Genomic DNA, 15,839 nt, shown 5'->3' on the forward strand with positions numbered 1-15,839 from the left:
TACTTTATACTCCTGTTTATGTATATGTGTGTACATACATTATATATATATATAATGTATTACATTTCAGAGCTAAAATTGCACAAAATGCATGTAAACTACTTACCTGAAACACTAGTAGTCATTTGGGGTTTTATTCGTCACAAATAATGTAGAGAGTGAGTAGCATGTCAATTCAAATTTTGATGTTTTTTATTGTCCTCTGTTAGCCTTTTGGATCAAGTTATTTCTTAGATATTCATTCACATGTGAATTGAATGGTTTTGAATCCAATAGCATTTTACCCAAGTTAACATTTTTTTGTCCTAAGATATTAGTGTCTATTTGTAGGTTAAATTGAAATGTATAGTAGTTGTCACCCTATTAAATAACATCCAAATGAGGATTCAAAAGATTGTCCGTTTCATACGCCTTGACTGGACACTGAACATATACCCGAACCAGGAAACGCCAAAAATGTCAAAAGGAGTACAGCGGTGGAAAAAGCAGTTTTGTTTGCTTGTTTTGTACTGTGTTTTTTTGTTTGTTTGTTTAAAGAAAGTGGCAACACATTTTTGTCAATTTGTTTTGGCAATATCTAGGAAAACTCAAACCTATTTCAAACCATTCTTTTTGAGTAAAGCTATCCGTGTACTAACAAATCTACAACTTAGGGCAACATCTAACTGTAACAGTTTGTTATGAGGACAGAGACTATAAAAATCACATCAAAATAACATGGTACTCGCTCTCCGTCCAGAATGTGCTGACAAAGTCAAGATTGCTGAAAGGAGCAGTTTTATAGATTGTGCGACAGTCTGCTATGTCAAGCGATTAGCATAAACGCCTGCCTCTCATCGACTCGGCTCAGCATCGCCACTGTAACGGGGGGACGGAAATGTGCAAAGATCAGACTTCTGCAAGCTTGATTCTTTATAATGTCCCTTTAAAGTGGTCAGATTTTATCCAGAACCTGTGGCAGTTTCCCATTGTATTCGGGGAGAACTGGATCATCGAGCCTTAATGCAACAAAGGGAGGTGTTTTGTTGTTGCCCTGGTCTCTGTCTACCCCCAGTGCTTTGAGCTGATAACATAGAAAGCACTTGTGGATAGAAGCCATTTTTACTGTTTGTCTTTAATGTTCAAAGTCACTGTGAGATGGAATCGCACGTAGGACAACTCGGCAGGTATTGTTCATAACCTGGCATGGAAGCAGTTAATCTACCAATCGGAAACCTTCAGGCATCTTGTGAGTGGTGTGGTAGTAAACAATGCACCGACTTTCAATACTTTGTGCTTTTTCTTTAAACTATAAATAAATCAACTTCTTTTTTGATTTTTTTTTACGATCGCATGCTTTTTTTTTTGTTTAACTTTTCAAACTAAAATAATAAATTGCTCATGGTACCTGGAAGCAAGAAAATCAATACATGAGAAAGTAGTCCCTACCCAGTCCCTACCAAGCTCCTCGCACAGTTTGCTAGCTGTGTGTGCTGCTCTGTCTTGCACTATTGATTGATTTGAATAATTTATAGTCCCCATCGTACGTTCTTAAACAAGATGTTACATTATTAATTTTGCTGCACTTTCCGTAGATGGCGTTTCTGAGTCCTGTTTGATTAATTGCATCATTGGTTAAAGTAGCCTGGTATTTCTGGCCAAAGATAGAAATGTTCCTTCAGTTAGTCAGAATGTGTTTTTTTTTGTTGTTACTGACTTTCTGGAATTAAAGTACCATATCTAAGATGTGTCAGATGATGAAGCAAAATCAGTCTTTAAAAGGACATTATATGGATTTGTTGCATTCAAATGACCAATACGCGAATGGCAAAGGGAATGAGGGTTTGTTCCCTTTTTATTAAAATCAATTGACTGCATTTTACAAGATGCCAGCAGTACCAGCATTCTTAATGCAGGGCCACAGTAAGCCCAGCCCTGCTTTAATTAAACATGCTCGTACCTGTGGAAGTCCAGAACTTGAATTAGGATTTTTTATAATTAATTTAATTTTGGTTTGTATGTTTTTATTTTGTATTTGCTGTTTATGCTTCTAGTTTAGAAAACCCACCCCAGTCCACCTGCGCTGTCCGTCGTACCATAGGTATCACGTGTAGTCGTCCATCTCCATTACCGCCATGCTTACAGCTGCTGCTACTCGCACTGCTTGTCACTGTTAGTCTGGCGCCGCGGTGCTCCTGTGCTCACCGCGTGCCTCTCTCCTCGTTCTCACCGGCAGTGGACCGCATCGTCGGTCTGGACCAGGTGGCCGGGATGAACGAGACCACGTTCGGCTCGTCTTACAAGACCAAGAAGGGCATGTTCCGCACTGTGGGGCAGCTGTACAAGGAGTCGCTGACCAAGCTGATGGCCACGCTGCGCAACACCAACCCTAACTTCGTGCGCTGCATCATCCCCAACCACGAGAAGCGGGTGAGCCCCCATTCCTCCCACACACTTACAAAGACTGTAAGCTTAGACCCAGCCAGAGCCATGTTTTATATATCGATCTTGGAAATGGTCTCGGACGATTCTGATGAGCTAATTCTGACCAGTGCAGTTTTTGAAGTATTGAGGTCTGGAAGAGAGGGACATCTCAAAGATTTTCGAGTTTATTTTGTGGTTTTTCATGGATACAGTAAGACTTCAGTAGTCACTTTTTTTTTTTTTTTCTGCTTTAAGAATTTAGACTTAGAATTTGGTTAGCAGGGGACGAACAGACATTTACATCAGATTTCAATGATTCAAAGATTCAGTTTCCTTCTAATAAAGAAAAGTATGTTTTTATAAAATGCAAGAGAAACATCACATGAGATTAATGGGTGATTCATTGTAGAAAACAATGGAAACTCCTTTACATATGACTTACTAGTAACTAACAACTCTAACGTCTGTTATATGGGCTCGTATGTCAGGCCGACAGCTACGCTTTGTTTCCTCTCCAGTTCCTATTTAATGTGAAACCAGGGGTTAAAGCTGAAACATCTGAAACATCACAGAGTTGCGCATGACTCCCCAAATCTGTAGGTCTCACAAGGTGTCCATAAAAAGACAGTGCTGTATCTGGGAGGGACCAGGATGCGCTAGTCCCACTGTCCCTATAACTGCTGTGCAGACCCCCTGACTCCGTCTCTCCACCCCCCAGGCAGGAAAGCTGGATCCCCACCTGGTGCTGGACCAGTTGCGCTGTAACGGGGTTCTCGAGGGAATCCGCATCTGTCGCCAGGGCTTCCCCAACAGGATAGTCTTCCAGGAGTTCAGACAGAGGTAGGCTGCTGCCCACCTGCTCCACAGCGCCCCCTGTGACAAAGCTGTGGCATGTCATATTGCACGCCTGTTTATTTAATTCTGGATCATACCTGTTATTTTTCTTGATTCCAAACCTATTCTCACATTCCTGAAATTGCAATGCTCCCTATTTAAATTGTACAGTTTTGTTTATTTAGCTCTTGTTAATTTCTCTCCTTTTGTTGCACTACGGATCAGGGAGTGGATTAACAACACGTAGGACATTTTTGTGGCCTCAGTGGAAACTCCCTCAGTCATACATCTATGTTAAATGGTTTTCTTATTTATCCTCCAGAAGGATCATAGTTATGATTCCAAGTAAAATTTCCACTTGGTGGGAAAATTCAGTTAGCTTCTATTTGTCAACACCCCACCTGAAAGACAAAACATAAGATTTATCTGCTGTTATCTCTTGACACTATTCAAGTCAATCCTTTTAGGCAAAAGGTATTCTCATGCTCGTTAGTATACGATTTACTGATATTTAGATATCATAGCATATCGCATTACTCATAAAAATAAATCATTTGTGACTGTTTTTCTTGTCTGTGAATAGATACGAGATCCTCACCCCAAATGCTATTCCCAAAGGCTTCATGGATGGCAAGCAAGCCTGCGAAAGGATGGTAACATTTTATTTTTACTTCAGTTTCATTTATTTACACTGTAGAAAAATGCATCACTGAAATACTGTTCTTGGTTTGATGCCCAGTACAAAGATACCATGACTTTATTTGTCTTTGTAGCTTTTATTACATCAGCTAAATGCTTGTGATGATCAACATGTGAGATAATTCAGTCTGGCTTGTAAACAGCGTGTTCCATTTGCTCACGGCCTGTTTCACTCTATTCAATGGCAGATCCGGGCCCTAGAACTGGACCCCAACCTGTACAGGATCGGCCAGAGCAAGATCTTCTTCCGGGCGGGAGTCCTGGCTCACCTGGAGGAGGAGCGGGACCTGAAGATTACAGACATCATCATTTACTTCCAGGCCGTCTGCCGGGGCTACCTGGCCCGCAAGTGAGTGCGTCCTCCAGCTCGCTCGCCTCCTGTCCTCCCCCTCGTTACACTCTGTTGCGTCCAGCATTGTCTTGCAAACTGACAAAACCCCCACACACTCTGGAAAAGGAGTGTAATCGAACCATATGGCAGGTTTTTTGGTGGCATTTCGGCAATGACTTGTAGCCATCCACTCATGAACTATGTAAACTTACAAGAAAGAGAAAGTCCCTATGTTTTCATTCACCCCTTGGTGAACACCTAATCCATTAGCCTTTTACCCTCTCCGTTCTTCTCCTCTGTCGGTATTCACAAAGTGCAGGATTGAGTGTAAGTCCCCCATTTGTTTTCCAGGGCGTTTGCGAAGAAGCAGCAGCAGCTCAGCGCCCTGAAGGTCCTCCAGCGAAACTGTGCAGCGTACCTTAAACTGCGGCACTGGCAGTGGTGGAGGCTCTTCACCAAGGTAAGCGTGGCAGCCCAGGGACCACCTCACGCCTAGGGATACGGAGAGCGAGGGGCTATCGATTTGTGCAGGCGGATTGTGGGTTTTAAACCTCCATTTCAGGCTAAAGTAGGGGATGTTCTTCACTGTTCAGACTGTTTCCCCAGTGAAGAATACTGGAGAATTGACAAACACTCTAAATTACAATATTCTGATGTGGTGATGCGTTTTTCGTGTGTAATGCCTGTTGTCTGTTTGCAGGTGAAGCCCCTGCTACAGGTGACCAGGCAGGAGGAGGAGATGCAGGCGAAGGATGAGGAGCTGGTCAAAGTGAAGGAGAAGCAGATCAAGGTGGAGGGAGAGTTGGTGGAAATGGAGAGGAAGCACCAGCAGGTGAGTCCTGTATCCTGTCCTGCATCCCATTGAGTCTCTGTAGGGTGGGATTCAAGGGGCACTGGACTGCATGAGACTCCAAATGAGTTCGCAAAATAAAAAGTATATAACATTTGTCTTGTGAAAGTTATATATTTATATCTACCAAACCTCTAAAACAAAGCTGTTTGACGGGGTTGTGTGCATCTGTGTGCGTCCACCAGCTCGTGGAGGAGAAGAACATCCTGGCGGAACAGCTGCAGGCCGAGACAGAGCTCTTTGCCGAGGCGGAGGAGATGCGCGCCCGCCTGGCCGCCAAGAAGCAGGAGCTTGAGGAGATCCTACATGACCTGGAGTCCCGTGTGGAGGAGGAGGAGGAGCGCAGCCTGTCCCTACAGAATGAGAAGAAGAAGATGCAGACGCACATCCAGGTAGGGCCAGGGCTGCACTGGCCAGAGGCAGGGTGGAAGGTCGTGGGGTTGGGTGGGGGTTCCAGACACAGGCTTGGGGTGAATGTAGGAACATTAGATGACCACCGAGAGGCTGCGAGTCCATGTATGTCTGCCCATCACCCCTGTAGGACCTGGAGGAGCAGCTGGACGAGGAGGAGGCTGCCCGGCAGAAGCTGCAGCTGGAGAAGGTGACGGCCGAGGCCAAGATCAAGAAGATGGAAGAGGACATCTTGCTGCTGGAGGACCAGAACTCCAAGTTCTTGAAGGTACAGTGGGTTTAACCCGAGGACTGACGGAAAGATCTCCACTCCAGTCACTTTAGGGCCAGAAGCGCTTAAAAGCAGCATTGTTTTTGTAACATTGTGTTGCTTGTTGTACATGTAAGCTGTTGGCTGTGAGGGCGAGGGAGAGTCTCTCTGTGCCTCCCGGCAGTGTGTGAGCCATCGCTGCTTCCCTCTCTGCAGGAGAAGAAGCTGCTCGAGGACCGCGTGGGTGAGATGACCTCTCAGCTCACCGAGGAGGAGGAGAAAGCCAAGAACCTGGGCAAGCTGAAGAACAAGCAGGAGATGATGATCGTGGACCTGGAAGGTGGGGGCAGCGTCCTGCTGACCGACTTACAGGCTCGTTAGCTAATTGGCTGCCTGGCACATTCCCTGCCTCCATGACTTCGAAACGGACTTCACATGTGTTGTGTAATATTAGTGTATTTAAATATCTTGCCACATATTCAGTAGAAAGGGTTTTTATAATCAATCAAACAATATATAGGCGTTATCTTCGGGTATGTTTACTGCGCAAAGCTTTCGTGTCCCAAGTTTGACCAGCCCCGTGTGTGTGTCGCGCAGAGCGTCTGAAGAAGGAGGAGAAGACGCGCCAGGAGCTGGAGAAAGCCAAGCGCAAGCTGGACGGGGAGACGACCGACTTGCAGGATCAGATCGCGGAGCTGCAGGCCCAGATCGAGGAGCTCAAGATCCAGCTGGCCAAGAAGGAGGAGGAGCTACAGGCGGCGCTGGCCAGGTCAGGCACCCTGAGTAACGCAATCAATACAAAATACCGTTTAAAGCATTGCCAAAACATGCTCATAAATACAGGCCCTTACTTATCTAGTCATTTTCAAATCCTCACACTCCAGTCGTGTCATCATCAGTGCTCATTTGTTTTGGGATTGTTTTCCTACGTTCCTTCCTTCAGCATTTTTCAACACTTTAGTCTTTAAAAATCAGTGATTAGTCACTCTAAAACATTAACAATTCAGACTCTAAATTGGACATCAACGGTGCGCATATTAAACATTCCCAAATATGGCTGCCAAGGAGGCCAGTAATGATTAATTCCACACAAAGGAATGTGCCTTAAGAGCCATTTTCATTCCTGTATTATCTCAATTTATACTCACCCACTGCAGCAAAACACTCCAATTACTCTGTTATTTCGTGTCTGCTTTTCTGTGAATTTAATTACAACTATCACCAAGTGCTCCAACTAGTATTATGTGTTATATTTGCAATCGCATGCCAGAAGACTGCTTGGAGAATACAAGATGCCGTGTGCCCTCAGATTGAATCGCAGGTTCAGTTACAATTAAAAATGGTTGTAATATCTCCAAAATAAGCTGACAGCAGAAAGTATGATTTTAGTCATCTGGAACTGGTTGACCTGGTTTCTCGCTTGTTACGTACTTGTCACTCAATGCCGTTTTGATTAATTCTCGAGACGCAGCTCTTTGAATCCAATGTTTAAGTTGCTCCCTCTTTGTCTAACGAGCAAATGGTTTGTTTTGAATTTGAAATCTCAGAATTAAACTCTTGTGTAATTGTCTTGTTAAACATATGATTATTGTTCAGACTTGGCAATGACCCTTACTGAGTGTTCTTTTAGCTCTAACAACATTGGAATGCTTTTAAAAGTGAGTTTGCAGTCGATCCATCTTTTAATCCTGCCTGATTGCAATTTACAACCTATTAAGGTCACTTAAGTTTCCTTTTTTTTTTTTTTTTTTGCCTCTTTCTGATGAGAAATGTATAAATATATGAATATATGAATGCTGGTTACTGTAGTGTGGATCAACATTTGTTAGTGCTGGTTCTGCTGATAACATCGCCCCCTACTGTCCACACAGTTGTGATGTTGCTGTATTTTTTCAGTTAGCCATATCCATCTCCCAATTTAAATAAAGCAAAAAAAAAAAAAAAAATTAAAGAAAAGGTGAAAATAGTATATACATTTTCTGCTGGATTTATTTGTCGATCACTGGAATCTCACCCAATTTCTGTGCAGATTAAATGTATTAAGACAACCCCTGTGATTGATACCTCCTTATCCAAGATTGGTCTCCAAAACAGAGCTGCTCATTAATCTATTTTCGTGCTTTTGCATTGTTAGTTTAATTATGATCTGCACTGTTCCACCTTTTGTGAGTTAGTCTGTTTTCCGTAATTCCATGTCTACCAATATGCAGATAAACAGAAATGAAGCTGTGGTGGCTTTTGAGAAGATGACAAATGAGTGTGTCTCCAGTGGCTCCCAGGGTGCTCACCTGTCATGTTGTCTGTGTTTGTGTCTACCTGTGTGTGCGTTTCAGGGGGGACGAGGAGGTGGCCCAGAAGAACAATGCCCTGAAGCAGGTGCGTGAGCTGCAGGCCCAGCTGGCCGAGCTGCAGGAGGACCTGGAGTCGGAGAAGACGGCGCGCAACAAGGCCGAGAAGCTCAAGAGGGACCTGAGCGAGGAGCTGGAGGCCCTGAAGACGGAGCTGGAGGACACGCTGGACACCACGGCAGCGCAGCAGGAGCTCAGGTGCGGGACGACGCTGGGACGGGGTGGGCTGGGCTGTGGGGCGAAGCTGCTCATCTTCTAGCACTGCGATCTGCCGTCCGGGCCCTGGATGACATTCCTGTGTCCCAACCCGTGTTCTGCCTTCTAGGACCAAGCGTGAGCAGGAAGTGGCTGAGCTGAAGAAGGCAATCGAGGAGGAGACCAAGAACCACGAGTCGCAGATCCAGGAGATGAGGCAGAGACACTCGACTGCCCTGGAGGAGCTTTCGGAGCAGCTGGAGCAGGCCAAGAGGGTCAGTACTGGGCCAGTACTGGTGCTAGGCCAGACCAACCCTCTGTCTGGGTGACAACAGTGCCACTGTGGGAAGATAACTGGAGATCAGGACAATGGCCGTGCCTGTTCTCGAGTTGAATGAAAGTTTGATAATGGGAACAGACCTTCCTTCATGCTGGGGATTAAACATGTTTCTAATTCTCTCGTTTGTGTGTGTGTGTGCAGTTCAAGTCGAACCTGGAGAAGAACAAGCAGACCCTGGAGAGCGACAACAAGGAGCTGGCCAGCGAGGTGAAGGGGCTGCAGCAGTCCAAGGCCGAGTCGGAGCACAAGAGGAAGAAGCTGGAGGCACAGCTGCAGGAGTTCATGGCCAGAGTCACCGAGGGCGAGCGGTCCAAGATTGAGCTAGCCGAGAAGTCCCACAAGCTGCAGGTCAGGCCCCCCCCACCCTGTGTGGCTGTAACGCGTTTTTTGGGCCTACCACTTTGTTTTTTTAACCTTGCAGTCAGGTTAGTTACAAGAGTGTCGTTTTTTCCACAGAATGAGCTGGACAATGTCTCCACTCTCCTGGAAGAGGCTGAGAAGAAGGGAATCAAGCTGGCCAAGGACGCGGCAAGTCTGGAGTCACAGCTGCAGGACACACAGGTGAGACGAGGGGTGGAATCTCTGGAGGATTGATAACAAAAACATATCAAAGCTGTTTTCATCGCCGTCGGCCAGTCGGAACAAAAAATCTGTGCAGAAAAGTGAACCCTCTGGAAGAAAGAGAGCCCTTTGGTGCTGCCGTACACCACAGAGACCTTCCTGTTGTCCCTGGGCTGGGGTGTAATGGTGTCATGTGTTGTGCGTGTGTGTGCGTTCAGGAGCTGCTACAGGAGGAGACGCGCCAGAAGCTGAACATGAGCAGCCGCATCCGGCAGCTGGAAGAGGAGAAGAACACCCTGCAGGAGCAGCAGGAGGAGGAGGAAGAGGCGCGCCGCAACTTGGAGAAGCAGCTGGCCTCCCTGCAGGCTCAGGTACGGAAGCTCGGGGCCAAGGGACACGGCAGTCGGGCCGTGGGGCCGGCTGACCGTGTCTCAGATGTGGATGTGTTGGGTTTGGGGGTTGTTGTGGACACTGTAGATTCATAGAACATCCATAGGGTGGGCATTTCAGGCAAAGAGGGGTCGATTTCCCTACAGGACGGGCAGGTATTCAAGTTCGGTAGTGTGTGACCTCCTGTTATCGTATCTGCAGCTGCTGGAGACCAAGAAGAAGCTGGAGGAGGACGTGGGCACGATGGAGGGGCTGGAGGAGGTGAAGAAGAAGCTGCAGAAAGACATGGAGAGCACCACCCAGAGGCTGGAGGAGAAAGCCATGGCCTTTGACAAGATGGAGAAGACCAAGAACCGACTGCAGCAGGAGCTGGATGACCTCATGGTGGACCTGGACCACCAGAGACAGATCGTCTCCAACCTGGAGAAGAAGCAAAAGAAGTTTGACCAGGTACGGATCTGATGCTTGAAGGAAAATATCAATAAACGTTGTGGTCCCCGACTGTGGGAAAGTTAAAGCGCTCATCTATGTGCTTCTTGCTGTGTGGCAGATGCTGGCCGAGGAGAAGAACATCTCGGCGCGCTACGCAGAGGAGCGCGACCGTGCGGAAGCCGAGGCGCGGGAGAAGGAGACCAAGGCGTTGTCGCTGGCCCGCGCACTGGACGAGGCGTTGGAGGCCAAGGAGGAGTTCGAGAGGCTCAACAAGCAGCTGCGCACAGAGATGGAGGACCTGATGAGCTCCAAGGATGACGTCGGCAAGAACGTGAGTCCAGAAAGGACCAAAGTTAATTGATTTAAAGCAGTATTTATACATCTACCCATCTGTACCAGTGTCTATAAAGTAGCTGCTTTGTGCATCACTTTTATAAAGGCTGTATTTCATAAATTAATTTATTTTTCTCCTAAACCGTGATGACGAGTGATAGCTCCGCACAACAGTAACAAGTTTTATGACTATCAACCAAAAGTGTGTAACTCAACTGGTATTAACACACTGCTTGTGTCTCTGTATGTGTCTTTGTGTTTAGGTCCACGAGCTGGAGAAGTCAAAGCGCACGCTGGAGCAGCAGGTGGAGGAGATGCGCACGCAGCTGGAGGAGCTCGAGGATGAACTTCAAGCCACCGAGGACGCCAAGCTGCGGCTGGAGGTCAACATGCAGGCCATGAAGGCGCAGTTTGAGAGGGACCTGCAGGCGCGCGATGAGCAGAACGAGGAGAAGAAGAGGATGCTGGTCAAACAGGTACGGGGGTCCCGGGAGGGCTGTGGACGCTGTCGATTGGCGTTCGAGTCCCTGGTTGAGCCGTGTGAGGGCCGCTCTGGAGTGTGTGGCGGTGACTCTGTCCACTCCGTCCGCAGGTGCGTGAGATGGAGGCCGAACTGGAAGACGAGCGCAAGCAGAGGGCCTTGGCGGTGGCAGCCAAGAAGAAGATGGAGATGGACCTGAAGGACCTGGAGGCTCAAATCGAGGCGTCCAACAAGGCCCGGGACGAGGCCATCAAACAGCTGCGCAAGCTGCAGGTACTCCTCCCGGCCACACATCCTCCGTGGGTCACCTTGGGAACTTTGTTGGCTCCGGGATTCATCCTAATCTTGACCTCGTTTCCTGCCTGCCCCCCACAGGCGCAGATGAAGGACTATCAGCGTGAACTCGAGGAGGCCCGTGCCTCCCGCGACGAGATCTTCGCTCAGTCCAAGGAGAACGAGAAGAAGCTCAAGGGCTTGGAGGCTGAAATCCTGCAGCTTCAAGAGGTATGTCTCCCGGTCCAACTCCGCCCCATCCGCTCCGTCCACAGCGAGGCCGACATGGGCCCGATCTCCTTGGTTCTGTATGTGTGAGGAGATTCTGCAAACCAGTGTTGCATCCATGTCCTTTCAATGTAGAAGCATGACAAGAAGTGCAGAGACACGGCCTAGTATCGGATCGAATCTGTCTTTCCGGAGATATTTCTGCAGAAAGCTGTGTTATCAGACGGTTATGTCAACAGCCTTTATTAAAGATTCCATTTTAAATAATAAAACACAGCTGGGGGTAGAGGGTGTTGGTTACAGTGGAGGGAGTGTCTGTCTTGTCCTGACTGTCATCCTACTGCCCTGCCGCCCTGCCAGGACCTGGCTGCATCCGAGAGAGGCCGGCGCCACGCGGAACAGGAGCGGGATGAGCTGGCCGACGAGATCTCCAACAGCGCCTCTGGAAAGTGAGTCCGAGCAGCACCGGTCCAGGAACGCAGTCCCCGCGTGTTCCTGCTGTCCGACAGCGCGCTGGCTGTGAATTGAGTTCTTTACTGGTATCAGAGTAGGTCTTTAATGGAGTCCGTGTCCTGGTGTGCTGACATGTCTGTCCGTCTGTACCTGGCCAGGTCCGCCCTGTTGGACGAGAAGCGCCGGCTGGAGGCTCGCATCGCACAGCTGGAGGAGGAGCTGGAGGAGGAGCAGAGCAACATGGAGCTGCTGAACGACCGCTTCCGCAAGACCACCATGCAGGTAGACACATGGGACACACACGCGCACTCCAGTTTGTCATCGAAGCGCATGCCTCAGTAACCGCCCCTTTCTTGCCCCCGGCCAGGTGGACACCCTGAACACAGAGCTGGCGGGCGAGCGCAGCGCCGCGCAGAAGAGCGAGAACGCCCGGCAGCAGCTGGAGCGCCAGAACAAGGAGCTGAAGGCCAAGCTGCAGGAGCTGGAGGGCTCGGTCAAGTCCAAGTTCAAGGCCACCATCACCGCGCTGGAGGCCAAGATCGCACAGCTGGAGGAACAGCTGGAGCAGGAGGCCAAGTGAGCACACAAAAAAAGCTGCCTCTGCGTACTTACCGACACACTGGGCCCCCCTGCTGTATGGTGCTCTCTGGTGAACGGTGGGGGGCAGCTGGGATTAACTGCAGGGTCAAGTTGACACAACAAGAGGAGGTTGATGAAGTTGACAAGTTTCCTTCTTGTAAACGAGGGTTACATCACTGTATAACGTGGCAAAAGCTTTTAATTTCTGAGTGAAATTTGATGGAGAGATTTATTTTGTCAGAATGAAGGTGCATCCCTCCGCAGTCTGTGGTGTTTAAACCTCTGCCCCCCCCTCTGTGCCACACAGGGAGAGAGCCGCTGCCAACAAGGTTGTCCGCCGCACCGAGAAGAAGCTGAAGGAGGTTTTCATGCAGGTGGAGGATGAGCGCCGCCACGCGGACCAGTATAAGGAGCAGGTGGGACACGAACCCCTCCTGGTGTGCAGGGTCCTCAGTCTGAGCCCACTGACACCGCTGCATTAGACTGTTCAGTGTGGTTACTGTGTGTATCTCTGCATGTTCTCACTGTTCCTGTGCTCGGCCCTCAGATGGAGAAAGCCAATTCCCGGATGAAGCAGCTGAAGCGGCAGCTGGAGGAGGCAGAGGAGGAGGCGACCCGGGCCAACGCCTCGCGCCGCAAACTGCAGAGGGAGCTGGACGACGCCACCGAGGCCAGCGAGGGGCTGAGCCGCGAGGTCAACACGCTCAAGAGCCGCCTGCGGTACGGCACCCTGCTGCCCTCTCTCTCCCTCTCTCTCCCTCTCTCTCCTATTATGACCTAAAGACCTCTCCTCTCCCCCCACCACAGGCGTGGCGGCCCCATCAGCTTCTCCTCCAGCCGCTCCGGCCGCCGGCAGCTCCAAATCGAAGGCGCCTCCATGGAACTCTCGGACGACGACGCCGACAGCAAGGCCAGCGACGTCAACGAGACGCAGGCCTCCCAAGAGTAGAGCCTCGCCCCCGCGCCCGCCCGCCCGCCCGCCAGCCAGCCAGCATGCAACACCGCCCTGGCCTCCCCAGGCCCGCCGGGCTCGCAGAGCAGTGCGGGGGGACCAACACCTGCCTCCGCGCGTCCGCCGGACTGCCTTGTGGTCAAGAGTCTGCCTTATCTCCCACCGGCACTCTGAGGGCTGACGAAATCATTGATCTATTGCGTCTTAATGTAACTCTAGCCTTGGCATACTGTACTCTGCTTATGAAAATATAGGTACAAGTGCATTTTATATATATATAAATATATATATAAATATATAAATAAAAGGAGTTAATTTTCTTTTCCCCCCCTCCCTCATAAACCGCATTCAACCATTTTCTAGGCCGACGTAACGAAGCTGTCCTCTCATCAAAAGATATCTGCGTTCAAAGACATGGTTAGCAGAGCGGGTCCCTGGTCATTGCTATGCATGTCTCTGATCGTTTCGTTCCATTCAAATCCAAAAAGAGAATGGTTTCTGGTTCTGGTTGCGCTTGGACCTGTACTGGGTCAGACTGGAACTATATGAAGACCGATCCGCATGTGCTTTTCTGAATCCTGTCGATAACAAATTGCATAATTATAAAAACATAATAAAAGGTGCGAATACAATGAACAGAATTACTGTGAAACGAATGAAGGAATGGTAGAAGCTAGTGAGGTGTCCGTTTGCAGACAGCCTTGTTTTTTTTCCCCCCCTTGTTTTGCTCAGAGACAAACGTGAATTGTGTTTTGGGGGAAATGTTGTTTTAAACCTCATTAGTCTTCTGCAGCACAGCACAGTACAAAGCAGTATTTATAACATTTATAACATTATAACAGTGACCCGGGAACCCGAAGCCAGACCCAGCGGTTGCATTGTGCTCTTCTGTGACCGGCTGGGCATCCCTGTCCGAACCAGGAGAGTGGGATTATTGAGTCGATGAAAGCGAGAACTGCTGACTAGTCCAACTTTCTTTGCTTCTTTTAAATAAAAAATGGAAGAGAGAAGCCTTTATTTTATTTTTTAAACGCTGCTCACACTCAGTTTTAGGACAGGTGCTTGTCAGATAAGGATGGATCCTCAGACTGAATCGCAAATGTCTCTTTCACTCGAAGTAGGTGCCCCCTCTTCTGCCATCCCTCCATCTGTAGTTTAGTGACTTGTCTTCTCTTGCACACTCTGTCCTGCAGGCTTTCAAACACGTCCCTGCCCCCCCAGCCCGGCTCCCGTAGTCTCCCCTGCCTCCCTGAAGGAAAAACGCAACCCTTACAATTCATGTACCGTTCAATGTGAAGTTGTAAACTCCTTGTGATGAAGGTCATATTATGAAGGTTCGAATATGAAGCCACTACAAGTCCAGCAGCGTGGGGTATTACATATCTGTGGGATTTACATACCAGAATTTGCATATCCATCATCATTATCATTATTATTATTATTATTATTATTGTTGTTTTTAGTTTTTTTCAGTCAAAAAAAGTGAAGGCAAAGTATCAAACTCTCATTTGTTCTAATGTTAGTATATAATAAACTGATGTTTCTTTAAAAAGTGCCTTAGAGACACTACTAAGAAAGCATTACTAGTGAAAATCTCCACGTATATATATAGCTAACATTATGACAAAGAAGGAAACGCAAAATGCAACAACCACAACAACACGTAACATGTTTAAACCTGATTTGTATTGTATTTAGCCGTGCTTCATATCATACGCCGTATGTACCTCTTCAGTTCTAGTGCTATTCTAGCTATTATTATTATTCTACGTGAATATAATTCAGTGTTATTAACGCTATGGAACGCTGAGCCTTCTGCCCCGGCAGGAAGTGTTGTGATTTCATTTGGTTAAAAGCTTTAACATCCATGAGGTAGTTATGTTATTGAACTGGCTGTTGACAACCAGGCATTCGACTGCAGAAATCTCCTTTTATTTCTTGTATACCTGTATTTCTAGACGACAATGATTTTTGTAAAAGACAATAAACATATTCATTATAGAAGTGCTTTTGTGTTGTATTATTTTGTTGTGTATACAGTGAGGGAAAAAAGTATTTGATCCCCTGCTGATTTTGTACGTTTGCCCACTGACAAAGAAATGATCAGTCTATAATTTTAATGGTAGCTGTATTTTAACAGTGAGAGACAGAATAACAAAAAATCCAGAAAAACACATTTTAAAAAAGTTGGAAAAGGTGGAAACATTATGCTTTGGGGGTGTTTTTCTGCTAAGGGGACAGGACAACTGCACAGCATCAAAGGGACGATGGACGGGGCCATGTACCGTCAAATCTTGGGTGAGAACCTCCTTCCCTCAGCCAGGGCATTGAAAATGGGTTGTGGATGGGTATTCCAGCATGACAATGACCCAAAACACACAGCCAAGGCAACAAAGGAGTGGCTCAAGAAGAAGCACATTAAGGTCCTGGAGTGGCCTAGCCAGTCTCCAGACCTTAATCCCACAGAAAATCTGTGGAGGGAGCTGAAGGTTCGAG

General features: G+C 47.8%; 1 protein-coding gene across 3 annotated transcripts in view; it reads left to right on the forward strand.

The window, feature by feature from the left end:
* The window catches only part of LOC136749808 (myosin-10), a 66,580-nt gene extending 51,233 nt beyond the window's left edge, over window positions 1-15,347 (forward strand). For all 3 annotated transcript variants that reach the window (XM_066704366.1, XM_066704367.1, XM_066704368.1), the window contains 26 exons: window positions 2,216-2,409; window positions 3,122-3,243; window positions 3,821-3,890; window positions 4,125-4,285; window positions 4,619-4,727; window positions 4,968-5,099; window positions 5,303-5,509; window positions 5,659-5,796; window positions 5,995-6,118; window positions 6,376-6,547; window positions 8,112-8,324; window positions 8,452-8,596; window positions 8,803-9,009; window positions 9,118-9,222; window positions 9,441-9,593; window positions 9,814-10,062; window positions 10,163-10,375; window positions 10,641-10,853; window positions 10,970-11,131; window positions 11,234-11,362; window positions 11,720-11,808; window positions 11,971-12,094; window positions 12,180-12,388; window positions 12,699-12,807; window positions 12,939-13,111; window positions 13,199-15,347. In XM_066704366.1, coding sequence (XP_066560463.1) covers window positions 2,216-2,409; window positions 3,122-3,243; window positions 3,821-3,890; window positions 4,125-4,285; window positions 4,619-4,727; window positions 4,968-5,099; window positions 5,303-5,509; window positions 5,659-5,796; window positions 5,995-6,118; window positions 6,376-6,547; window positions 8,112-8,324; window positions 8,452-8,596; window positions 8,803-9,009; window positions 9,118-9,222; window positions 9,441-9,593; window positions 9,814-10,062; window positions 10,163-10,375; window positions 10,641-10,853; window positions 10,970-11,131; window positions 11,234-11,362; window positions 11,720-11,808; window positions 11,971-12,094; window positions 12,180-12,388; window positions 12,699-12,807; window positions 12,939-13,111; window positions 13,199-13,340 — 4,064 coding nt within the window. In that variant the 3' untranslated portion in view covers window positions 13,341-15,347. The remainder of the gene's footprint in view (window positions 1-2,215; window positions 2,410-3,121; window positions 3,244-3,820; window positions 3,891-4,124; window positions 4,286-4,618; window positions 4,728-4,967; window positions 5,100-5,302; window positions 5,510-5,658; window positions 5,797-5,994; window positions 6,119-6,375; window positions 6,548-8,111; window positions 8,325-8,451; window positions 8,597-8,802; window positions 9,010-9,117; window positions 9,223-9,440; window positions 9,594-9,813; window positions 10,063-10,162; window positions 10,376-10,640; window positions 10,854-10,969; window positions 11,132-11,233; window positions 11,363-11,719; window positions 11,809-11,970; window positions 12,095-12,179; window positions 12,389-12,698; window positions 12,808-12,938; window positions 13,112-13,198) is intronic.
* The last annotated feature ends 492 nt before the right edge of the window (window positions 15,348-15,839 follow it).

Source organism: Amia ocellicauda, chromosome 5, assembly GCF_036373705.1.
Source record: "Amia ocellicauda isolate fAmiCal2 chromosome 5, fAmiCal2.hap1, whole genome shotgun sequence".
Lineage (NCBI taxonomy): Eukaryota > Metazoa > Chordata > Actinopteri > Amiiformes > Amiidae > Amia > Amia ocellicauda.